At 47.1% G+C, this 25,680-nt stretch overlaps 1 protein-coding gene and 1 pseudogene across 1 annotated transcript; both read right to left on the reverse strand.

Annotated features, from left to right (window-relative positions):
- Window positions 1–243: 243 nt before the first annotated feature.
- On the reverse strand, window positions 244–1,706 carry LOC149369778 (uncharacterized). Its single transcript, XM_089576395.1, has 2 exons — window positions 1,057–1,706; window positions 244–451 (listed from the first exon to the last, which is right to left on the reverse strand). The coding sequence occupies exons 1-2, from the start codon at window positions 1,704–1,706 to the stop codon at window positions 244–246; spliced, it is 858 nt and encodes a 285-aa protein (XP_089432521.1).
- Window positions 1,707–9,329: 7,623 nt separating this feature from the next.
- On the reverse strand, window positions 9,330–24,018 carry LOC149369779 (uncharacterized; annotated as a pseudogene).
- Between the last annotated feature and the right edge of the window lie 1,662 nt (window positions 24,019–25,680).

Below are 25,680 nucleotides of genomic sequence, written 5' to 3' on the forward strand. Positions count from 1 at the left end.
CTTCCCGAACAGCTTGTCCAGTGCCTAGCACAACGTCAGTGGTGTGCGCTCGCTGTTCAAGAACCATGCTGTTAGCCTCAGCCTCAGCATGCCACTGTGGGAGCACTTCATCTCGAAAATGCTCGCATACGTTGTGCAAGACAAACCTTGCATGGATGGCAAGGCGAGCATTCTCAACTGTGCACTCCATGCGCTTCATAACAAAGCGGAACCTCGCCTTCGCCCTGTCAAATGCATTTTCCACTATCCGCCTGGCCTGGACTTTGACAGGTGATAGCTGGACGTCTTTTTTGCCTCGTTCAGCTGCCCTCGGTAGCTAAATGGCTTGATTAGGTTGGCAGTCAGGGGGAAAGCCTGGTAGCACAGAATGAGCGGTGGTACTGCTATGCCACTCATCATGGCAACTGGCGACTGAAATAGAGGTCCATCGACGATGTCTGACAGGCTTGACCTGTGGTACACATAGGAGTCATGGTACCGTCCTGGCCTACCAACGCTTATAAACATGAACTGGTATCGGTGGTCCGCCAGGGCCAGAAGGATTGTGCTGTACTTCCCGAGTTTTAGGACAAGCGAACAGGTGACATGAATACAGTGCAAATATAACAACTTCTAATAGGTGAAAATTGAACATATACGGCCAATAGATGAGGGGAGGGAGGGACGTCATCCCTCTCCTTGTACGAGGACACGACATTAGCCCTATTTCTTTGAATTAAAAATATTCCATACAGAGTTAAATTGACCCTCCCACCCTCCTGTACTCCACTGCTTCCTCAAAGAGTCCCAGCACGCCATGGGTCAGCAATGCCACAGAAATCAAGATGGGCTAGGAGTAAACTAGCTTAAGTGCAAGAACTGAGGATGCTTGTTTGTACGCGCTGTCGCTGCTTTTGTATGACACAAATTAGCGGCAATAAAACACAGCTTTTAATTCAGGTACTCAGTAGGAAGCCACGCGGCATAAAAGTATGCCTCTGCTGCATATCCAATCACAGCCTCTTAAAACGAATATCATCCATTTTAACATGTGATCGAATTATAGAAACTGCTTACCACCCCTTGTAGTTCTTGTAGTCGCTAGCGTGTTCTCCCGGCGGCGACACAGGGAAGTGACACCCGTCCAAGACACTCACTGCGTGCGGGAATGCAGACTCGGCGAAAAACTCTTGCATGGGTTCCTCCATGCCTTGCACAGACGGCGTCCGGATCTCGGTGGCATGGAGAACTTCAACGACGACCAAAGAAAACTCGTGGGACACTGCATTTATCGACGACCGCCCGACACCGAAAACGAGGGCGACAGTCCTGTCTTCCGCCGAGAAGCATAACTTGAAAAGTCCGATGGCAACCCACCTCTCGACAGATATAGCCTCGCGCATATTAGTGTCGATGCGCTGCAGCATCCGCCGGCACTCGTCAACTATATAGTGAAACGTAGCGCGTGTCACACGGAAGTGCCTTTTAAACTCCAGTTCGCTGATCTGGGGCACAATTCGTTCGAACCATACTTCGTTGCGAGGGAGCATCCACACTCTCCTTTCCACTCGTGCAAATGCCATGGCAGCTCCGATGATCATGCCGTTGAGGAAATGTAGCCGCTCCTCAATTTCGTCGGCTTCCGCTTTTGCCGCTTCTATTTCAGAGTCCAGCTGCACGATGTTAACTACCCCTAAAGCTATCTGAAAATCTTCGTTGTCACTCATTTTCAAAAGGTTGCAGAAAACAGCGAGCGACCCGCACGAGCAACGCAGTAGTGAATTAGACGAGTGTAGCCAACAAACCGCAGAAAAAAAATATATATATATATATATATATATATGATGTCACGCCCGCGCACTCTTGCCTCTTTTCTAACACAGAGGCGTTTAGTAAGAGATAAATACAAAATTTCCTTGGGAAAGGCGTTTTGTTGCAGAAAGGTGCAGTTTTCTAACGGATTGCAACTATACAAATTAAATGTTGCTGCTATACTTTTCAAAAAACTTGACGGCAGCAGCGCCCCTGAAGCATGGCGACAGAATACTGAAGCTTTCAAATGCGTTTGGAAACGGTCGTGTAGCACCGCGCGGGTCCGTCCTTTCCGAATGCCGTTCGATTCGAATGCCATTCCAACGTATCCGTGTAGCACAGGTATAAGCTACACGCTGGCACTACAGTCGAGGACATCCTTCTGCAGCTATGTAAGGAAGGCTAGGCGGAGAAGGGAAGAAGTCCAAACCATGAGGCCTTGTGGAGGAGCTCATTTCTTTCATTTTATTTGGGGACGGACTAGTTAAGGCTACTTAAGAATTCAACACAATGGACCTTTTCCAGTAATGTCCTGTGGGTGCGCCAAGCCACTTCTGCCATTTTAATCGACCGCACCTATCTGCTCAGGCGAAACCAGTAACCCCACCCTACAGTTGTAAAAGAATTTTCGCAGAAAAGGCGGCAGGAAGCTTAGGCGACCCAAACCGGAAACGCTAAATTGGTGGGTTACTGAAAAATGGTCCATTGTCTAACCCAGACATCCTTCTTTGCTCAATGGCTTTAGAAGGGTTAACTTTCTGTGCATCGGTCCCCCGAACTTTGGCCAGAAAGTTCTGGGTTCTGAAGGACTATGGGTCTACTTTTTGTACGCGGAAGAAAGAATACTTTCGTGGCGCGTGCAGTTTACACACCTGGAGAGGGAATAGAACTGGTGAAGCAAGGAAGAGCTCAGGTGCCTCTCCCTTCGCGAGAATTAGCAGCGGCCCATTACTTCGCATTACTTCCTGTGTGGTTGAATAAAATCTTCCTTTCATTTTTCGCACAGTCATAGATCTGGAGGAAAAACGTGTTCCACCAGCGCTGCCCCGCTCTTTAAAATAATCTGGCAACTATGGTACACCCAGTGCGTCGTCTGTTCTTTTGGTCCGTCGCGTCCACTCAACGCCATCGGATCGCAGGCCAGTTTTTAGTGGCGCATGAACACGTAATACGGGGGCGAACGGACTGTCATGTGAATCGGCCTTTAGCAGTGTCGCAGCGCGGCTGTGCGAGCAGAGCGAGGCGAAGACAGAGGCGGGTATTCGTCGGCAGGAACAGTGAGGCATCGTGAAGTGTAATGTGACCAGGGGATCCGCAGATTTACGCGCTGTGTATAGCTACGGGCCACCGACACAGACGTCCGCGTAGCGTTGGCGTGGCAAAGCGAAATGCAACGCAGAAACCGCGTTGGCACACGCGGTAAGTTGACGGAGATTGGCTGCAGCGAGCCGCTTGATAGCAGGACTCGGTGTCGTCCCTCGCTCGCTTGGCTTTTCTCAGCGTGTCCCTGTATCGACCAAGATTGCCGGCACATGATTTCGAAAGGCGCTGCTATGCACAGAATGTGTACGAGAGCAGATGACGCAGTAATCCGTGCGTCACATCTTTTGGGGCGCATGTGACCAAGGTTCCCTGATAGGACGCCGTAGCACACCACTGCGCACTGAAACCGAAATCGCTCAATATAAACGATAAAATATTAGATTATTTACCGCGCATATATAAATTCAGCAGCGTGTATCACGCGTCCTCGGGCGATGCGCAACGTTTGAAACGAAGAACACGCCAACCGAAAATTTGATGTCTCCGTGGAGACATCACCCCTTTCGGCCCTGAACCGCATTCCCGAAAGTACGCCCTGGCGTGTGTCATTACGCCGGCATCTCTTCGCCGGTTTGCCGTATTGGGCAATTTGCCGTACGGAATTGTTCGTGCTCTTGCGTATATCTGCATTCGTTTACCCATACCCCCAGGTATTTGTGTTTGGCCACTCTGGGTATTTCATGGAGTTGCGTTGTAATCGCCTGATAAGTTATATCGTTGAAAATCAGCACATATCACTTAGTTGCGCTAAATCTGAAATCTGTATAGCGTCTCGACAGCAAATCACCCCAGTTTGCAAATCTTCCTGGCTTTCTGCTGGGTTGGTTGTGGAGGGTTTAACGTCCCGAGTCGATCCAATCTATGAGGGACGCCTTAGTGAATGGATCCGGAATAGATCACCTTGGCGCTTTAACGTGCACTGACATCGCACAGTGCATGCGCCTCTCGAATTCCGCCCCACGGAAATTCGACCGCCGCGGCCGCGATCGAACCCGCGCCTTCCAGGTCAGCAGCCGACATAACCACAACCTGCCGCGGCGACTCCAGGCTATCTGCTAACATTACAATAACGTCGTCAAAGATTAAACCCGAGAGCCGTTGCTCAACGACCTTTCCGCCTAATCTGTGCGACAGATTATAACCTAGATCACTTTTTGTAGGCATATTTCCGTATTGATCATATAAAGCAAGACCTGCAGCGCTGATAGAGGACAACTTTCCATTAATCCCTTGCGTACCTCGACAGTTATTGTACTTTTTATCCCTTCGCATGTAATTTAGACTTTATCATTACGGTAAATTTGCCTTAGAAAATCAATTACTTCATGACCGATACCTTCATCCTTTCACAAGAGTTCCTTGTTCGCGTGGCTATCATCTGGGCCCCGTTAGCCAGCGCCGCGGCAGGCCGTTCCTACGGGTGATCGAGCGGCCGTGTCCGTTTTTTGCCCTGCACAAAATGTCAGTAAACTTGTACATACCGTCTTCTCCAGCACCCTCGGGCGCTCGCGGCTTTGTCTCCGGCCGCGTCGTTTCTGTCCCGCACCTTTTTACGAAGTTGGGCCGCAACGCCGTCCAGTGTGTCTGCATGCATGCCTCAAAGGAAGGACCCTCCCGTGATCAGCTGTCCTTTGCACGTGTGCGCATATACTGAAAGAATTTTGACAAGGCCTGAGTACTCCTCCCGTGACGTCACGAAAAGAGGCACAGAGTCGCCACCACTTATGGCGGAGTTTAAGGAATCGCGATTGGAATCAACTAGCAGCATCCATTTATCAGTCCACATTTTTCCTTTAGTTAAAATATTGGAATGAATAGCAGACACTTTAGGCGGAATTCATTTTGAGGCACTAGCCGCAAACCATCTGTGCAAAGATTGTTTAAGCACTGATGTCAGCACCTCTATCGCATTGCTCTTTCACAGTAGATGTTTTTTTTATGCATTACTTGAAATGAATTTGCCATTGTTTTAAAACTTTTCCTTTTTTTCACCTAGTTTTATGAAGCACAGCGATAATGAAGAATTAAACACTCTCGATTGGCTTCAAAACTGCGTATCAGTATTTTTATTGGAGATACATGTGTTTGTTCTAAGATCATATTTTAAATGAATACGATCCCTTGAGGCGCTTGGCTTAGTACTATAAGACGAGCATCCCGCAAACTTTGATGGGATTGCGCCTGGGGGAAGGCGCAGATGCGAAAGTGGTGCAGTGGTGGTGCGCCCTGTAACCTCGTCGATGTGGGAGACCTCTGGCGCGATGTCAGCCTCAATGAAGTGAAGCTCGCAAACCTAGAAGGAAGTTTTGTTTAAATAGCAGCTGTAGCTTGTCAAGAGAGTTTTCTTCAAAGTCTGCATTCGCTACCTGCAGTGCTAACCAGCTGCTTAGTTTAAATACACTTTTTTTTCACAATGCATTCCAAAAGTAACTATTCTAAGAAGTAGTTTCGAACATCTTACCTGTGAGTGCGGTGATATAACGAAGTTCTGTCATGGTATTGCCCTAATCCAGGCGTTCTGTTCTTCATCTCGGGGAAACTTATACCCCTGTCACACGTCCAGTTTCAAAGATTTTCGATCGTCATCGAACTCGAGGGAGTTGTGGAGCTTCTACACGGCAAATCTCAATGGCCATTGAAATCGTTCTCGCGTCTGACGCCAAGCTCGTGTGGCGCCACAATCGCTACGTTCGATTTCGCGCAAATAACAAAAATATATTGACGAAACTTTAATAAATGTTGAAATGCACTTTTTTGCAGTCATAAGGCGTGTTCACACTTGTTCAAAAATCCGGCAAGCGAAGCGGATTCGCTCGCCTCAAAAACTAGGACCTGTTCTCATCTGTTGACGCCCGGGCGAGTTGGAACGGCCGCGCCGCTGCTGCTTCTCGCTGTGCGCACCACGTCGCCGCTCGCGGCGTACACAGATACAGTGAGAAAAGAGCATAAATTTATGCTGTCTACGTACCACGAGCGCATGCACGCTTACCTACACTAAACGCAGGCACATTCCCACATTTAGTTCAGCGTATGCTAGTAGAGACGCAAAAATAAACTCAGCGCCTAGTGGCGCCACCTGGTTGTCAAAACGGGAACCATTACTGTCAACAAACCGACTCTCTTAGGCCTAGCAGCGGCAGAATCGTCACTCTAAATAAAAAATAAAGCAAATTTATCACTTATACGTTTTCTTGTAGCCAAGATGAGACGAAGCGAAAGACCGGTGCCCCATTTATGACCAGTGAACGGACAGAAAAAGGCAGCAACAACGAGAATTCAGTCCGAAGCGAGGGGTCCGGCTTTGAAGGGCGCCGCCATGTTTGTTGTCGTTCGAAGCAATGCTAGCAACCTTGGGCAACGCTCGAAGGCCCTCGAAATCTCGATAGAGTTTCGGGCTGCTCCGTCGACTCGATAGACTATTGACTCCATGGCCATTCAATGTGGCCGTGTAGCAGCGCTCGATCGCTTTCGAGTCGACAGACTATCGGTTCGAGGACCTTCGAAATGCCCGTGTGACAGGGGTATTAAAAACGTGCCTTTTGGAACGCGATTTGTAATTATTCCAGCAATTGGGCACGCAGCGCTTGTTAGGCATATCCTGGCCGAAGCGTAATCCACATTCCACTCCAGCGATGGCACTAGAACATCGTCTCGGACACAACCGCACGCGCAGCACGAGGTGTCAACGTCTAGAAAAAAATGTGCGTTCGGAAGCATGTCGCGACAACCCATGACTTTCCCCCAGGCAGTGAAAGGAGTGTCACGTGTTTCTAGAACCGATCGCATTGTCGTCGCTTTCGTTCCCCACTCTGACTTCTCGGTATAGGTGGGGTTAACCATTGTGTACCTTCCAGGGCTCATTTCCAACACGAGTGCGCCGCTCGTAGCTTCGAGACGTGCTGCACGGAAATTCTATGTAGGCCTCTTTCGCGTGACTGTAGCGTGACGTAGCTCAGGGGGGGAAGGAATAGCCAGCAGGCCTGATCAACACCCTCTAGAGAAAACTTTAGAGGGTGTTGGCCTGATACTGTTCGAGGTGTGTGTGTGGGGGGGGGGGGGGAGCGGGAGGAGGGGCACAAAGAAAAAAGGGGTGGTGGGTAACCGGTTACTGCGCCTAGGCGAATGGGCGGCGCGTTTCCTCCTTTCCTTTGCGAGGATAAGCACTTGCCCTCTCTCACTTTCGCCTCTCTCCACCCTTGTCAGCGGTGAAGCCACGTAGCATGCACACCATTCGGACAGTTCTCAAGCGCGCAAGGCCAACGCAAGGCACGCCTGTCGTGTTCGCGATGCTGACAAGCGGCGACGTGAAGGATGCTCTGAGTGCTGAGGTGCTCTGTGCGCATTGCGGCATTGACGTTCGTGGTTCACGTCTGTAGTGGACTCCGTTGGCGAAACACGTGCATCCGCTGTCATAGCCACGAAGTGATGCCCAGGTTTACCAGCCAGCGCCTACTGTGGAACCGCGTGGAGTACACCTGCTTCCCTGACCATGCCTTCTCCTCACGTGAGTGAAACAACCCATTTATTGTACCGTAAGCGTTATTATTATTGTGAGTATGAAGGTATTAGAAGGCTATGTTGACGCCTGAGGTGTCCGCAATATGTGTCGCCGTAAGATGGTATCCTGTGCTGGCGTCGGTCAAATGGCGTCATAGGACAAAAGAAGCTAGAAAAAATTCATTAAATATAAGAATGGGGTCTAAGGGGCAGTCGAAATCGGGCCGCCGGCGTGCGAGCAGACATGACACGATGAGGCAAGATTTACAGAGTGGTGACATCATACCCGAGCTTGTTCACAATCGCTGCCACGTGGAGATAGCAGAAATGATAAAGACGCGCGGCGCAAAACCGCGCCCGCCGAAGCGACGGCGCTTCTTTGAACAAGAGATACCGCGGGTGTAGTTGTTGCGACTGAAGGTAGGATGAAGAGGAAAGTGCACGGGCCTGCCCACTGTCTCGAGCCGAGCAACAACCGCTACCACGGGCCGACAGAGGAGAGTTGAAAAATGTGACGGGAAAGATGAATGCACACACGCGCGTAGTCGAGAAGCGCCGGTGAACGCGACTGAAGTGGTTTTTCTGTTGTGACAGGATCTCCAACCGGCGAAACCACTGCCCGCCGACAGTGGTGTCGACAAAACGGTGGTTTCGCCGGTTGGCGATGCTGTCACACCAGAAAAACCACTTCAGTCGCGTTCCCCAGCACTTCTCGACTCTTGCTTGCACTCTGTGCACAGCCGCAGAAACTGGAGACATCTTGCGCTACCGTAGCTACTGGCTGTTTTGCGGAATATCGGACGAAATATAACCATAACCGTGCGCGGCTGCTTCGGAGCAGCCATGCTGCTACACTGCGCCGTCGATTCCGTTCCACGATCCATTATTACCCAGCCGGTCACTACATATCCCGCCACAATCTCGGCAGATTCATCGAATTTGTTCCCCATTCTCAGAGTACTAAATGTATAATAGACAGCTATAGTATCACGTTACTGGACGCCGGATTTTCCGGTTAGCGCTGGGCACGCTAGAAGACGTTTCAGCATACCGTCTCTCCCGTAACAGGTTACCGTAAGGCGAAAACGAATGATAAATATGGCAGAGGCTCCAGCATTAATTACAGACAAAACTGCGCATGCATTGCAAGAATTTCTTTCCAGTGGGATGCTACATGTTCTTTATTCATCTTGTTCTCTGTATATAAAGTCGTGCGCACTACTTCAAAACATCCCCTCACCAGTAGACAATTTTACTACACAGAACGCTACGCTTGTTTAGGTGCATGATTTGATTATGTAGCCTTCCCTCCGTAATGGGAGGGCGCCTGGGGTGCCCTGGCTGGATACACAGACATAAAGACAATAACACTATCAAACGCGAAGCGGCAAATACACACACAAATACCGACGAAACAGTATCAATGAAAACAGTTCTAGTGTCGCACCAGCGTCCACCACTCAGTCAATCGGCGCTTCGTCGCTGCAACTCCCGCATAGTTTGCTGCATCCGTTGTGCAGCCCTCGTTCGAAGTGCGGAAACCCAGCGCCTGCGGAAGCGTAGAGCCCTCCTGCGGTGGCGTTGGCAGCTTCTCGCAGAACAGGACGATGTCCTCCGTTGTTTCTTCGAACGCTCCACAGGCTCTACAAACGGGGCATTCGACTGTAGTCTCGAAGCGCTTTCGATGCGTAAGCGCTGGCATGGCACCTGCGCCTGCCTCAAACAACAGGCCGCTGCCAACTCTTCTCGTAGAGGCTCTCGACGCAGATGACCTGCTTGAGTGCCCGGTACACTTCCAGCGTCGACTTCCCCTCTATGGCAGCCATCCACCTCTCTCGCACCTGCGCACGCATTTGGGCATCAACTGCCTTGGCCCATTTCCTCGCGCTCTCGGCTTGCACATCATTGCTGTAGAAGCCGACCTTGCGACGAACGTGTTGGAGTCGCTTCACCCATGTAGTCCGCAGGCGGTTTTGGCCGACATCAACAAAGACTCTGCGCGCCCATCTATTTTTGTGCCTCAGGCGCAGCCTGCCGTCGTAGGCTATTTTGCTCCTTGCCTCGCGAGCCTCGAAGTTAGACAAAGCGAGGTTAGCCTCGTTAGCCACCCACCAATGGCACCCGGTGTCAGATGTCCCACCGCTCGTGGGCCACGCTCAAGCCATTCCTTCGTGGGCGATGTCGCGAAAATGACAGTGCGGGCGCATGTACTGCTTTCCACAGCTCGAGAACCATAACAAATCGATTGCAGCCCCATAGGCACCGCCTTCGCAGTGTGTTTCCCGCTCGCTGTGAAGCTTGTTTCAAGTGCTCATGTTCTGCTGCATATTCTGGCTGAGTGCTGAACCTAACGCCGAGGTATCGGTACTCCGTTCCCATCTCGAAGACGTCCCCGTTAGGTAAGTGGACCAGCTGCTCGGCGTCCAACGGTGCTGAGAAACACAGCACTGCCGAGTTCTTTGCGTTGAAGTTCAGTCCAGGTGGTGCCATGACTTCAGCGCATGCGTTAATGAGCTCCGGAGCTCATCAACGATCAAATCTTGGAGCTCCGGATTTGTCTCTGCCATTAACACTACATCATCGGCAAAGACTAGGCCTGGCAAGATCCATCGGTCCTTCACACCACCGCTGATGTAGCTTAGCGCGAACCCCAGCTACGCATCCAAGAGCTTGCGCTCCACCCCTGCAGCGTACAAGTACAGAAGAGGGGACAACGGGCAGCCCTACCTCAACCCTTTCTGTACCACCACTGGCTCTGAGCGGACGCCGCACACTTTGGCCACTACTGTGCAGCGCGCATAGAGGCGACGAATCACGCCTATCCAGGTGGAGAGCATTGCAATGACTCGAGGCGTGGCGTTACAGGCTCATGTGGTACGCTGTCATACGCCTTCGCGACGTCCATAAAACAACAGGTCAGTCCACGAGCTTCCCTTCTTGCAATCTCAATTCATTTGGTGAGGACAAAAATATCTTCCAGCCGCCGTCCTACACGAAAACCATTCTTGAGCTCCCTCAGATGCTCATTTTGCTCCGCCCAGTCACTCATCCACACTTATAACACCTGCGTAAACACTCTGTGCATTACGCTTGTCACTGTCAGAGGCCGGTAGTCTGCTGATATCGGAGCGCCTTCCAGAATGTCACCGAAGATACTCGCCATTTGTTTTCTTGACTGGGGCTCTGAGGCACTTGACGATGCCAGCAGGGATGCCATCCAAACCTCAGGCTGTGCGCACGCTGATTTTGCTAATGATTCTGTCTATCGCTCCACTCGAAACCGTCCACTGTTGGGCGTCCGGAGTTCGTGAGGGTATTTCCACGCCTTCGAAGACGTATGGCATGCCGTCAGTTGCCTCATGTGGTCTCTCAGTACGTGGTAGAGACCGCCCGTCTTTCCTGTTTCTGCATCTGTGACCAGCGGGTCTGGTGTCCTGCCGTCCACAGACGCTACGTACAAGATATACTTGAGGCCTTACCCTTTGTAACGGGCGGGCACGGCTAGGTTGAGAACGCAGAACAAAAAAAGAACGAGAATATTAAAGCGAACTAGGAAAGCAAGAAAAAAAAAAAAACAAAGGCAAGCAAGGGGGTGTTAGGGGGCGCGGTTAGACACAGTGCGCCACCAGAGTCAGTCGACGCTTGGTTCGCAGCACTCCCTCGCTCTTGTCCTTGAGTAGTGCTGCAAAACTATCGATAGTACTATCGATAGTTGAGTCACTATCGAATTATCGATGGTAAAAAGACTATCGATAGCCGTATCGATACTACTTTTTATATATAGTACTATCGATACCATAAAATCAACCACGCGTGCACACTGCGTCCTAAACTTGGTTTCCCGACTATGTGGTAAGGAGGTGATGGTATGAGTTGCCGAAAGTACTCCCCCCCCCCCTTTTTTTTGGCGGCCTACTCGTCATCGAGCTCTGCAGACGTTCCCTACGTAAGTTGCTGGATAAAATGTTAGCTTGCGAATGTTCAAATTGCGAAGCATGTGCGCGAAAACCATTTCTGCAGCGGTGACGTCAGCAAGCCAGCACAACTTGTTTTGTTTGTTCTTTCATCGGAGCAGTTCCAGGTATTTTTCGGAACTGTCCTAGTGCACGTTAAAGAACCACAGCTGGTCGAAACTTACCCGGAGACCTCTTCTACGGCATCCCTCATAGCTTGAGTCCCAGAAACACAATCTTAGTTGACTGTTTTGCCTGTTGATCGCGTACAGTGAGTTATAATGGTGCTATTAGCGTCGGTAATACCGCGTATATTCCGTTTTTTAATATTTCAATGTCCTCCCAAAAACAAATTCATGGCTCTGATGGTGTCCCCACAGAGTGGCGGGTTTTAGCAGCGGATATGACATCACCTGACACGAGCTTGATGATTGGACAAACAGTAAATATACTGCAAATTGTGTGTATAGACGCATTTTCTCACCTGTCGGTGTTTTATATTAGATCAACAAAAACAACTTGCTCGTTTTAGATAAAAGCCCTGTAAAGCAAGTAAAATAAAAATACACCACCAGGGGCTCTGGCATGGAAACGACGCTGCCAGTCTCAGCAAGAACGAGTTACAGAGAGCAGGCAACCATGGAGTGCAAACTTCAGCGACGTGCTCTGGCAGGCTGTTTTGATTGGTTGCGCCAGGTGCCGTCATTGGGAGAGCGAAATAGGAGTGGCAAGCCCCGCCGAAATCGAGTTGAGGGCAGCGTTTTGTTTGCTTCTCATTTGAAATTTCTTCTTGAATAACACCCGTTCCTGTGCATCGATTCCTGTAATTCTTTTTAAGAGCGTTCACCAGTGGCAATGTCCATAGGAAATACATGGGAACTTTCAGAAGCTGTACCGTGTCTGTGACTTACCCAACTGCGTATCTAGCTCTATTTGTCTTTTCGCTGATGACTGTGTAATTTACCGTAAAATAACTAACGCTTCTGATGTGACTTTACTCCAGACTGACTTAAATAATATCGCTTCTTGGTGCTCCCTTTGGCAGATGAAACTGAATGCTGCAAAATGCAAAACAATGCGAATTTCCCGCAGTCAATCACTATGTCCAAGCTACTGTATTAATGATTCTCCACTCGACTCCGTTCGCAATGTGTACCTTGGAGTACCCATTGCGAATAACCTTTCCTGGAAGTTTCATATTAACTACACAACAGCCAAAGCCAATCGCATGCTTGGGTATTTGGGTATTTGAAATGTAACTTTTCACTAGCTCCGTCTTCACTTAAAAAACAGCTATATACTACCTATGTACGACCCAATCTCGAGTACGCTTCATCCATATGGGACCCTGGCCATGTATCACTGAATAAAACCTTGGAGAGCGTACAAAATCGCTCTGCTCGTTTTTTATTCTCAATAATTACCACCGCATAGCAAGCGTCACTAGCATGAAACTAAGTCTAAATTTGCCCCCTCTCACTGTCCGTCGTAAGATTTCTCGTATTTGCCTCTTCCATAAAATTTATCATCTTAACCATCAACTCAGGACGCGCCTGATCAGATGCTGCGCATGTTTCTGCCCGTGTAGATCACTGCTACAAAGTCGCCATACCTCGCCACAACACCATGACATATGCACATTCATTTCTACCAAAAACATCCCGTGACTGGAACCATCTACCTGCTGACCTTGTCGCTATCACCGACAGCCACCGATTTCGTACTTGCCTTACTAATATATTTTGAAGCCCTTTTTTATTTTCTTTTTAAAACTTGCACTGGCGCTTATCATGATCTGTATGACTGTTCCTTCATTTTATTTTATTTTTTTTTACGTTGATGCTCTACTCTGCTGCATTCTGTTCAACCAAACTATTGCACATTTGTAACCGACCCATGTGCTTTGAATACGTGCCGTTTTTGTTCTTTTTTCGTCGTTGATGTTGTTGCCTTTATATTTTTTTCTGTTTCCTTTTGTTAACCAAATTGCATAGTGTCCCTTGTATTTCTGCCCCTCCCCTCTACAATGCTTTTGTAAGCCCTGAGATTAAATAAAATAAAAATAATCATGGCTCGTTTTTCATGAGGTTTGTGGCAGCGTTTTCTTCTTGAGTGAATAGAGGAAATGATGCGAACTGCTTTTACTGTTTCACTTTCATTTTTTTACCAATTAAACTCGAAGTTCCAGAAAAATGGTGCTTTTAAATATGTCGAACTTTCATGTCATCTCCGGAAGAACCTAAGCCAAATATCAAAATTTCGTCCGCAACATTTCCTCCCTTTTTCTTTCTTGATTGTTAAGCCGCAATTTTTATCCATATCGAACCTAGTGTTTGCGTTTTACAGGCTCTGAAAGTTGTGTATGTATTTTCTGCGGGGATTTGAATTTCGCGCTAAAATTGTACTAGTGAGACGTGGCTCCACCTGGCGACAAATTATTTTGTCGCTACTACACTCTACCACCAACTTCTTGCTTGTCTGTGTTTGTGCGCACACTTATCTCCTAGAACCTCGGCGAACTTGATTTATTTATTTTCTTTTTTTCTTGCTTGGGCTGTTTTTCGAAAGGATTTGTGCTTTTATTTCTTTCTCGACCTTGTGTGCGAAAAGGAAGCGGGATGCAAGGCCACACCCAAAAGCACCACACCCCCCTCCCCCGCAGCACACACATTAAGGCATTCTTCGCACCAAAGCACACGTGAGTCGAGTTATCGGGTCAAAAACCGGTTACTGGGTTCATGTAAACGCGCCGAGTCGAGTCAAGGGGTCGCTACCAGTACACTCCACCGCAAGAGGTAGGTTGACTCCCGTGCCTCCACCACGGCCGCTAGATACAAAGCGCAAATCGAGGTGCGGCCCGCCACGTCGCACAGAAGCGGCGTCTTGGGTCCAGTTCTCCGTGCGCCCACCGTGGCGCCACTGCTCGGGGACAACTAGGGTGCATCGATGCCAGCGCCGCCGTCGCAGCGCTGCCATTGCCACCATGCTCAGCTTTTTTATATATTTTTGTTTACTGTGTTGGCAATTCTCATTAAGAATCACCATCATCTTTACCTACGGTTTCCTACAATTCTAACCTTATGCCACATCTCTGCTTTTTCGCCACCAATCCTCCAATCGCTTTTTGCTAACTTCCACTGCAGATTTATTTACATGACCATTGTTATCTTTAAACCCTAGGGCCTCAGGAAGAGTGACTGCGCCTGCATCGACATCCGGATGGATACCGTTACATTTGACTATGAGGTGTTCAATTGTTTCCACAGATCTCCCACACACGGCACATGTGTCATCTTATTCGTTAAATTTCTTTTTGTAGCTGCGCGTTCTAAGACACCCTGACCTAGCTTCAAAAAGTAGGGCACTGCCTCTTGAGTTATCATAGAAAAATTCTTTCCTGATCTGCCTTTTCCAGTATCGATATAGTTCTACACTATGTTTCTTTTCCATTGAATTCATCCAATTTTTAACTTCCGCGTTTTTAACCTGTCGTTTAATGCTCTTTCTTTCTCCATCCTCATGACCGGCATACTTACTGGTGAGTTTTCTAGTTCTTTTCCGCCACTGTGAGCCAACGCTCTTTCTGTATAAATATTTAAATACCTTAGCTGCCCACCTGTTATCGTCCAATTTTCTCAGGCGTTCTTCATATAGTATTTTACTCTTTGCTTCCCGTGCTTCGAACGATGTCCAGCCCATATCCCCTTGTACTGCCTCGTTTGTGGTTTTGCCGTGGGTACCTAGTGCTAATCTTCCAACAGCTCTCTGATTTAAGTCTAATCTCGACTGAACTTCTGCCCTTAAGCACAGAACCGCATTGCCGAAAGTGAGTCCCGGCACCATTATTCCTTTCCAAATACATCTTAGTACTTCATATTTGTTGTACCCCCATAATGCCCTATGTTTCATTATCCCGGCGTCTCTTCGTCCTTTTGCCCTAAGAGCCTGTTCGTGCTTTTCCGTGTATATCTTCCCTTCGTTTAGCCATACCCCGAGGTATTTGTATGCGGCCACTTTGGGTATTTCGTGGCCTTGTATTGTAAGCACCTGGTAAGTTGTATCGTTAAAAACCATCACACCTGATTTAGTTGCGCTAAAACTGAATCCTAGAGCGTTTCCTTCGTCTCCACAGCAATTAACGAAAGTTTGTAAATGAGCCGCCGCGGTAGCTCAGCGGCTATGGTGCTCGGCTGCTGGCCCGAAAGACGCGGGTTCGATCCCGGCCGCGGCGGTTGAATTTCTTTGGAGGAGAAATTCGAGGCCCGTGTACTCTGCGATGTCAGTGCACGTTAAAGAACCACAGGTGGTCGAAATTTCCGGAGCCCTCCACTACGGCGTCATAGCCTCTGTCGCTTTGGGACGTTAAACCCCATAAATAAATCAAATCAATCAAAGTTTGTAAATCTTCCTGGAATATCTGCTAACAGTACAATATCGTCCGCATACATTAAACCCGGGAGTCGCTGCTCAACTACATTTCCGCCTAATCTGTACGACAGATTATAACCTAGATTACGTTCTTGTAGCCTTCTTTCCATATTTGTCACGTAAAGCATGAACAGCAGCGGTGATAGAGGACAACCTTGCCTTAATCCTTTGTGCACCCCCACAGATGTGGTACTTTTTTTCCCTTGCCATGTAATTTCAACTTCATTATCTCGGTAGATTTCCTGTAAAAAATCAATTACGTCATGACCGATACCTAAATCTTTCAATATGCTCCCCAGGAGTTCCCTGTTCACGTTATCGTATGCACCGCTTATGTCCAGAAAGGCTAAAACAGAGGTCTGTTTTCCGCCTTAGCTATTTCTATGCATTGGGTAAGCACGAACAGGCTATCATCTAAACGCCTACCCCTTCTGAACCCATTCTGAAGTTCTCCGAGTATCCTATTTCCTTCTACCCATGGCTGCATTTTTAATTTAACCGCCTGCATTGCCAGCCTGTACATAACAGATGTTATCGTAATCGGACGGAAGGATTTTATGTTCATCTTATCTCCTTTCCCTTTATAAATCAAACTCATTTTACTCTGTCTCCAGCTGTGCGGAATTTGCTGATTTGTTATGACCGTCTCCAATGCTTTTATCAGCGCTTCCTTGCTTCTTGGGCCAAGTTCATTAATCAGCTTAATTGGAATTTCGTCTATCACTGCGGATGTGGTTTTAGGAATATTCGCTTCCACCTTTTCCCAGTTAAGACTAGTCAGTTCTAAGCTGTCCTCTATTGTGCTGTTCTGTGTTGCCGCCTCAATTGGGAAGGTTACCCCATTGTCGTTGCTAAAAGACGCAGCTATAAATGATGTAATGTAGTTCACAGCATCGTCTCCCTCTAAACATTTTCCCTCAGCATCTATAATCTGTTCCTGCGTTCTTTTATTTGTTTTTCCTAACCAGCTTATACGGTTCCAAAATTTTCTTGGCCCCCCTTTATTTGCCTCGCGAACATCAGCCAGCCATTTATCCGAGGACTGCTTCATTTTAGCCTGGACTAGGACCTGAACTTGCTGTTTCTTTTGTCAATAAGATTCCCAGTTTTCGCCTATTTCCTCTTCAGATAACTGCGCCTTCTTTGCTTCTCTGTGTTCCCTTGAAGCCACCCGTCTTTGTTCGATGGCGTCCTTAATTTCCGTATTCCACCAGCTTCGTGGCTCCCTCAATCCTCTCCAGCGGTTTACTCCTTTCACTTGTTTCATTTTTATAGCGATGAGCAGTTCTAACTGATTAACAGTGGCGCCCCCAGCGAAAACAGCGGCCGCGACTGTAAACTCCGCCAGGACATGCTCACCCATTGTGAGCGGCGCGGCGTGGCTGGCCGCACCTCGCTTTGCGCTTTGCATCAAGCGGCCGTGCCTCCACCATGCCCCGATGTGCTTGTAAACGCTGCCGGGCTGAAAAAACGGAGGGGAGACGATAGATGCAAACTTGTTTTTCACTTGCGCCGTCGCACCTTCGAAGCAGCGGTGGTGTGCCTCAACCTTGGATGCTACCACTGTTCGCTCGCAATGCGGTGCTCGACGCTTGGTGTCGCTGCTGATGAACCGGTCTCGACTAGCTAAAATCGAGTTCGTGTAATTACGCGTTGGTCGAGTTGGGTTGACTTCGCTCAGCCCGACCCCCGACTCAACCTGGCGTTATTCGTTCATGTGCACAGAGCTGAGCAAGAACTCGCTTATGCAATGCCAAAGTTTGCTTTCAGTCACCATGCACAGCTACAGGACGCTCTCGGTGCTTTTGCAAACCACACTTCTCGTCCTTTTAAGTTTCATCCAACTTTGATTTGCTTGGTGCCTTGTTCGTGCTTGATGCCTTGTTGACACGCTCTTCCTTGACTTTGAAAAAGCTTTTGATAAGGTACCCCACAAAAGATTACTACTAAAACTTTCACGTCTTAACCTTAGCCGCTTGTTGTTAAAATGGCTACAAAATTTTTTGACCAACAGAGCAATTTGTCTACGCTAACAAATCATTGCCAACTATTTCCCCCGTTACTTCAGGTGTACCACAAGGCACAGTGCTTGGACCCTTGCTTTTTCTAATCTACATTAACGATCTTCCCTCTAACGTCAACTCGAACATCCGATTATTTGCCGACGATTGTGTAATCTACCGCCCTATTACCTGCAGAACCGACTCTGACACCCTCCAAACTGATCTAACCCAAATCGAAACTTGGTTTAGAACTTTTTGTTGGGCTACATGGTGCATGTTGTAAGAAAAGAACAGTAGCGCAACCAAGACGAACACAAGAGAGGACCACACAGGACTAGCGCTAAGCTTCATCTAACTTTATTCACTAACAGCGCAGCAAATATAAGGAAAAACCAGGATACGTGCCGACAGATACCAGTTTCCACACCACACTATCTACTGAACCGTTCAAGATACGCCATCTCCGATTTGTAGAGGTTCACTGACGTATCGCTAACACACGATACACCTCTCTTCCTTATATGATATGCTTCCAATAGTTCCCTCGCCCTTGTGTCTTTGCTTTTACCTAAAATCTCATGAAACCGTGGTTGGCACTTTCTGCAGTACTTGCATCTTGCCTGTGGCAAATGTTCTGCCGCTCGAGGGCATTCATAACACTCAGCGCTGTGCTGAGAAAGGTGTGCACCACTTCCGTCTTTCACTTACCGGGCGTGCTCACCTGCCCTTTCATTAATGCACCGCCCTGTTTGGCCCACATAGGCCTTCCCGCATGACAGCGGTATTTCGTACACCACCCCGATGCAGCAATTCACGAACTACTTTGCATGTCTGATGCGGCACCCACTCTTGTCTTTGCTCGCGATGAGCGCGCAGAGCTGTAAAAGCTTGCGTGGGGCCGAGAAAACAACCGGTACGCCATGTTTGTTGGCCACTTTTTTCAAGTGGTGGGCTACCTTGTGCACATATGGCACGACTTCAGGTTTCACAGCCGCGTTCCTGTTGTAACATGGCTGCTGCATCTTGACGGCTTTCATCTTGTTCAACAGGGCTTCAGCAACCGCTGTGATGACTGTGCCAGGAAATCCTGCCGAACGTAATCTTTCCACCTGCTTGTCATAGCTCGCTTGCATGGAATGACAACACGATTTCATGAGAGCCGATTCCAGGCAAAGCGTGGCAATGGCGCGTTTCAGTTTTTGACTGGGCCGAAGCATACGGTAGTAGCTCCTTCTGTGCTCGCGGTGCATATTGCCAACAAGAATGACCTTCACCCACAGTGATATTGATGTCTAAAAACTGTAAAGAACCCCCCACAGGCAGCTCATGCGTGAACCTCAATCCCCCTCCCATTTCTTTAAAAGTATTTAACACCGAGCTCACGGCGTCTGTGTACGTCAATTCATTCTGCTTTTCTCAGGAAAAAAAGAGACCCATTATTGCAAAGCTGTTCAATGAAAAAAAAGTCGAAACGCTTATGAGTAAGGGCTATAAACTCAAAAATACCGATTTCAGCATTTCGCGAGATTACTCGAAAACGGTTCGGGAGAAACGCAGCCAACTGTGGAAGTACGCCAAATCAGTAAAAAAAGGTGACAAGGTCCGTTTGTCTTTTGATAAACTGCTTATCAATGGTGTCTCGTATTTCTGGGATGATCAAACCAGTAGCGCAGTGCGCGTGTCCCTTGCCTGACGCATCCCTTCCAGTTCTCGTAAAGTGGCTGGCAAACCACCCGGGCGGCCAAACGCGCAGCGTTGCTCCAATTACGATGTCAGTTTTCTGTACACTAACATAAGGAGTGTTCTTTCTAAAAACGTAGCTCTTTCTTCTTTAATTGATTCATGCTGCTCCTCGGTCATCGCGCTTACCGAGACTTGGTTAAATGACATGGTTCCTGATGATGTCATTTTCGCCTGTGACTCCGAATTCAACATATTTCGTTGTGACCGCACGGGCCGTAGAGGTGGCGGTGTCCTTCTGGCTGTCAATAAAGTGCTCACTGCTGTGCCTATCGAGGTCACGTCGTACATAGAATCGGTATGGGTTCGGTTGAGTTGTGGTCCCACGGTCGCCATCATTGGCGTCATTTACCGCCCTCCGGACATGAATTCTTCATTCGCAAGTCAGTTTTCTAATTTACTAAGCAATCTTACTTGTCGTTTCCCGAATTCAAGCTTACTTTTACTTGGTGACTAACTTTCCGGCTATTAACTGGTCGTCTTTAACAGCTCCTGCCAATGATCCCGAAGCTCAGGCTTTCCTCCAGTCCTGTCTCGATTTCTCTTTGCAACAACTTATTTCTGAACCTACGCGTCGTTCCGCCACTACAGCCAATATTCTCGATCTTATCTTGACAAGTGATCCTTACCTTTGCTCCAACATTGCGCTCTTAGAAGGCCTTTCCGACCATTCCATAATTACGGGTAACCTGAATTTTGTGCCCCATAAAAAGGTAACTCGTACTAAACAAATAAGGTGCTACAACCGAGCAAACTTCGGCGAAATAAACGCTCAGTTGTCAGTCTTTGCTGATCATTTTCTTCACGATTTTTCGTCACGCTCCGTGGAAACGAACTGGAACCTGTTCAGCGTGAAACTGGTTACTCTCATTGACAGATTCATACCCGTCATCAGTATCTCTTGCACTAACACAGCGCCTTGGTTTAATAGGCATCTACGTCGCCTTAATAACAAGAAAAAGCGCCTTTACAGACAAGCCGACAAGATCAGACACTCCGAATCTTGGCAACGGTACAAACTATGTGATAACGAATATCAGTCTGAGTTGATATCTGCACGTAGGCACTTCTTCACACACGATCTAACGGCAATGCTAACAAACAATCCACGGAAGTTCTGGCAGATAATAAACCCCGCTAATCATCCTGACATTACTCTTACTAACGCGGAAGGCAGCAGTGTTCCAGTGGCCGAATGCGCCGAACTTTTCAATAACGCATTCACATCCGTTTTTACCCGTGAAGATCTCCCTCTACCTCCTATTTCTGTCAGCACTTCTAATACATCAATGTCCGAAATATTTATCAGTGAGACCGGTATCTTATCCTTACTAGGGAAGCTTAAGACATCAGCATCAGATCACCTTGGCTTTAATAACAAAATACTCAAAAATTCATCTGATGGTATTCATCGCATCTTGTCCGCTATTTTTTCACAATCTCTATCATCAGGCGTGATTCCGCTGGACTGGCGCCTAGCTAAAGTTGTGCCAATTTTCAAGTCTGGTGATCGTTCCTCACCACTAAATTACCGACCCATTTCATTAGCTAGCACTGTTTGCAAACTTCTTGAACACGTAATTCACTCGCAGGTAATTAACTATCTTGAAGAACATAACATTATCTTTAAATATCAACATGGGTTCCGTAAAGGCTACTCTTGCGAAACGCAACTTGCCGGATTCATTCAAGACATACATTCATCGATTGATGCTGGCATTCAAGTAGACTCCATATTTCTTGATTTTTCTAAAGCTTTCGACAGAGTACCACACAACCGGTTATTAATGAAACTAAGACTGCTTAATATTAACCCTCTTGTCATTGCATGGGTTAAAGATTTTCTCTTTTCCAGGTCTCAATTTACAACTGTCAATAACCACAATTCGTCTTTCAGCCAAGTACACTCTGGCGTCCCACAAGGAAGTGCGCTTGGCCCCTTACTTTTCCTAATATTTATCAACGATTTACCGGATTCCATTTCTTCCCATATCAGACTTTTTGCTGATGATTGTGTAATTTATCGCAAAATTTATTCTAACACCGATTGCCAATCCCTTCAATCTGACCTGGATTCAGTAACAGCATGGTGCTCAACCTGGCTTATGCAACTTAATCATTTAAAAACTAAATTGATGTCTTTTACTAACCGAATGTCTCGAATTCAAACAGCATACTCCTTAAATAATACCTCACTTGAGCTAGTCACCACGTATAAGTACTTAGGACTTCACCTTCATTCAGACTTAGCATGGAACCACCATATTAACCTTATGCTTGCATCTGCTAATCGGTCATTAGGTCTCTTAAAACATAACCTAAAGCATGCTCCTCCTCACCTCCGTGCTCATGCCTATACCACTCTAATTCGACCTAAAATTGAATATGCCTCGGCTATTTGGGACCCTTACCAATCTTACCTAATAAATAACATTGAATCATTGCAGAACCGCGCCGTTCGTTTTATTTACTCCGATTATTCACGTAACACCAGCGTCACAGCCTTAAAGAAACGCGCAGGTGTCCAGGATTTATGTCTCCGCCGTAAAATTGCACGACTGTCACTTTTTCATAAACTTTATCATCATCCATCACCTCATAACGACTTTTTTTCTTTGCCTACTTCGATTTTTGACCGCCCCGATCATCCCTTGAAAGTTAGACGTTTCACGTGCAGAACATTTATCTATGCGCATTCATTCTTACCACGCACAATATCTGACTTGAACACTCTGCCTTCACATATCGCAACCACCACTGATCCTGATAAATATTTTAAACTTATATCTTCAATAACTACTGCTTAACCCTTCGCATACATTGTTATTTTATTTGTTCATGGCTTCCTTTTTTGCAGGGTTTGGGACTAAAAAGATTCAATGTATTAGTGTTCTGTTGTATAATTTTAATAATGCAGTAATCTTCGTTCTTTGCCGCGCTGCCATTCTTTTGATTCTTTTGCTTACTTATATGTCATGCAAAGTGTCTTATTTGTGCTTTTGATTGATTCTTTTGCTTACCTATTTCATCCAGTGTGTCTTATTTGTGCTTTTGTTGTTTGTTTTATATTTGTGGTTTTTCTTTTATTCTCTTCAATTGCCTGTGCCCCCCCCCCCCCCTTATGTAATACCCTCTCGAGGGCCTTTAGGGGTATTCTGTATAAATAAATAAATATCATCAAAACTACTAGGAAATCGTCAACATACCTAAAAACCTTCAGTACCCCCTTCCCCGTTAAACTTAGTTCAAGGGCGCGGTCAATAGATGTAAGAAAAATATTAGTCAGTGCAGGCGCTACGCAGGATCCAATGCAGATTCCTTGTCTTTGGCGATAAAATTTATTGTCGTAAGCGACAAACGTCACACCAAGGTAAAACTCAAGTATCTTCATAAAATTATCTATTGAAACCCCTGACGAGTTCTGAAATTGAACAGCACCGCTCCCTTCTATAGCTTCTCTTACAGCTGCAAACAACTCACTGTGGGGCACAGAACAAAATAAATCTTCCACATCGACGGAAAACACATACCCAATGGAATCATTTGCTTCTAGAAAACTAATAACATCTTTTGAACACTTGGTATGAAAAGGATCAACTACAGGAAGATTATTGAGGTGTTTTTGCAGAAATCTGCTTAGATTAAGCTGCCAAGTGTCCGTCTCGCTAACTACAGATCTAAAAGGCACTGACGGTTTATGCGTCTTCGCAGTAAAAAACACCGTAAGCGCATTCTTTTTACTGTTCGTAATGCTACTCGCAAGTCTGTCTAAATTCAAGTCTTTGCACAACTGGGCTGCCTTGCCTTTCACTCTCGTGGCACTGGATTTCACAGCAACGAAGTTCTTGGCAATAGCTTCAACGACTCTTACTCCGAACTCTTCCTCGGTGAACACGACAAAGCCGCCCTCCTTGTCGGCTTGGAGAAGCTGGAGGTTTTTTTTTTCTAAAGTAGGACACTACTTTCGTCAAGGTATGCTTTCCAGTCCTTGTGCCACTGTTGCACGTAGATCTTGTTAATGCATCCACTCCATCCAGTAGGCATCTTGGATTATTATCTTCAGACGTCTTTCCTGCTATACTCCTATTCAAGGCCAGGAACTCATGTGCTTCAACTTGCGGCTCATGGCTGAACTTAGGTCCTTTCCTCAAAAGTTGGTTTACTTCACTAGGAAGCTCAACTTTCCCCACGACAGTCACCGACCTCTTTGGCTGCGTCTTGCTCTTCGTCACAGCAGTCCGCGTCCCTTGGTTGAGTGTGTGGGCCCACCAAAACTCCGTCATCCTTCCAATTAGGCGGCGAATTGCTTGGAGCTTGGTCTCTGCTAGCCATCTCGGATCCATGGTGTAGCATATTGTGCGCACATGGTCTTCGCACCTTCTAATTTGTGCTGTGGATTAATGAAAGGGCAGGTGAGCACGCCCGGTCAGTGAAAGACGGAAGTGGTGCACACCTTTCTCAGCACTGCGCTGAGTGTTATGAATGCCCTCGAGCGGCAGAACATTTGCCGCAGGCAAGATGCAAGTACTGCAGAAAGTGCCAACCACGGTTTATGAGATAAAGATTTTAGGTAAAAGCAAAGACACAAGGGCGAGGTAACTATTGGAAGCATATCATATAAGGAAGAGAGGTGTATCGTGTGTTAGCGATACGTCAGTGAACCTCTACAAATCGGAGATGGCGTATCTTGAACGGTTCAGAAGATAGTGTGGTGTGGAAACTGGTATCTGTCGGCACGTATCCTGGTTTTTCCTTATATTTGCTGCGCTGTTAGTGAATAAAGTTAGATGAAGTTTAGCGCTAGTCCTCTGTGGTCTTCTCTTGTGTTCGTCTTGGTTGCGCTACTGTTCTTTGCTTACGAAACTTGGTGCAAGCATTGGCTAATGTCCATTAATATTACTAAAACATGTATGATTTATTTTCATCGCCGGCAATCCCATATTCCCTCAAAAATGTTCTTCTCGGTTCTGAAGTATCATCTGTTCTTTCCTGTAAGTAACTTGGCATCACCTTAACTCATACCCTAACATGGTCATCGCATATCACGAACATCGCTAACGACGCTAACCGCACCCTTGGCTTCCTACGTTGAAATCTTCGTTTTGCTGCCCCTTCTATCAAATTAATAGCTCATAAAACATTCGTCCGCCCTAAACTTCAATTCGCATCAGCAGTATGGGATCCTCATCAATCTAACCTTTCTATAATCCTTGAAAAAGTTCAAAACCGCGCTATCCGTTTTATTTATTGTGACTACTCTTACTATACTAGCGTGTCCTCTTTAAAATCCAGAGCATCCTTGCCTAACCTTGAAACTAGAAGAAAAATATCTAGACTATGCCTATTCCACAAGCTCTATCATTCACCTTTAGGATCATCTATCATATCAACAGCTAATCGTCCTTCTAGCCGCAACAACCACATCAAAACCGTATACCCACCCGCTGCAAGAACTACATCTCATTTCCGTTCTTTTTTTATCATATCATCTCGGGACTGGAACGATCTGCCGCCGGAAGCCGTACTCATCGTCAACTGCATCGACTTCAAAAAAAAGATTGAGGCCATCCTTATGTAATCAGTAATCTTTATGTATCCTCATCTTTATGTACTCTGTAATCTTTATATAATCTGCATGTAATCCGCCTATCCCTCATGTAATGCCCCACAGCCGGGGCCTTTAAGGTAATAAATAAATAAATAAATAAGAAGCGGAAGATGGGTGTTCGGGGCTGGGAAGGCTCGTACCAGGCTAGGCAAATCAAGCTACAGGCTGTCACTACAACCGAGGACATGCTTCTGTAGCTATGTAAGGAAGGCTACGCGGGAATGGGAAGAGAACCAATCATAAGGCATTGTGATAGGAGCTCCTTTCTTTCCTTTTGAAGTCGAGAGTTCGACGAAAACTCGTCTGGTCGGGGAAAAACATATTGACGATGAAGAAG

Source organism: Amblyomma mixtum, chromosome 1, assembly GCF_055824585.1.
Source record: "Amblyomma mixtum isolate Tamu chromosome 1, ASM5582458v1, whole genome shotgun sequence".
In the NCBI taxonomy this organism is placed as follows: domain Eukaryota; kingdom Metazoa; phylum Arthropoda; class Arachnida; order Ixodida; family Ixodidae; genus Amblyomma; species Amblyomma mixtum.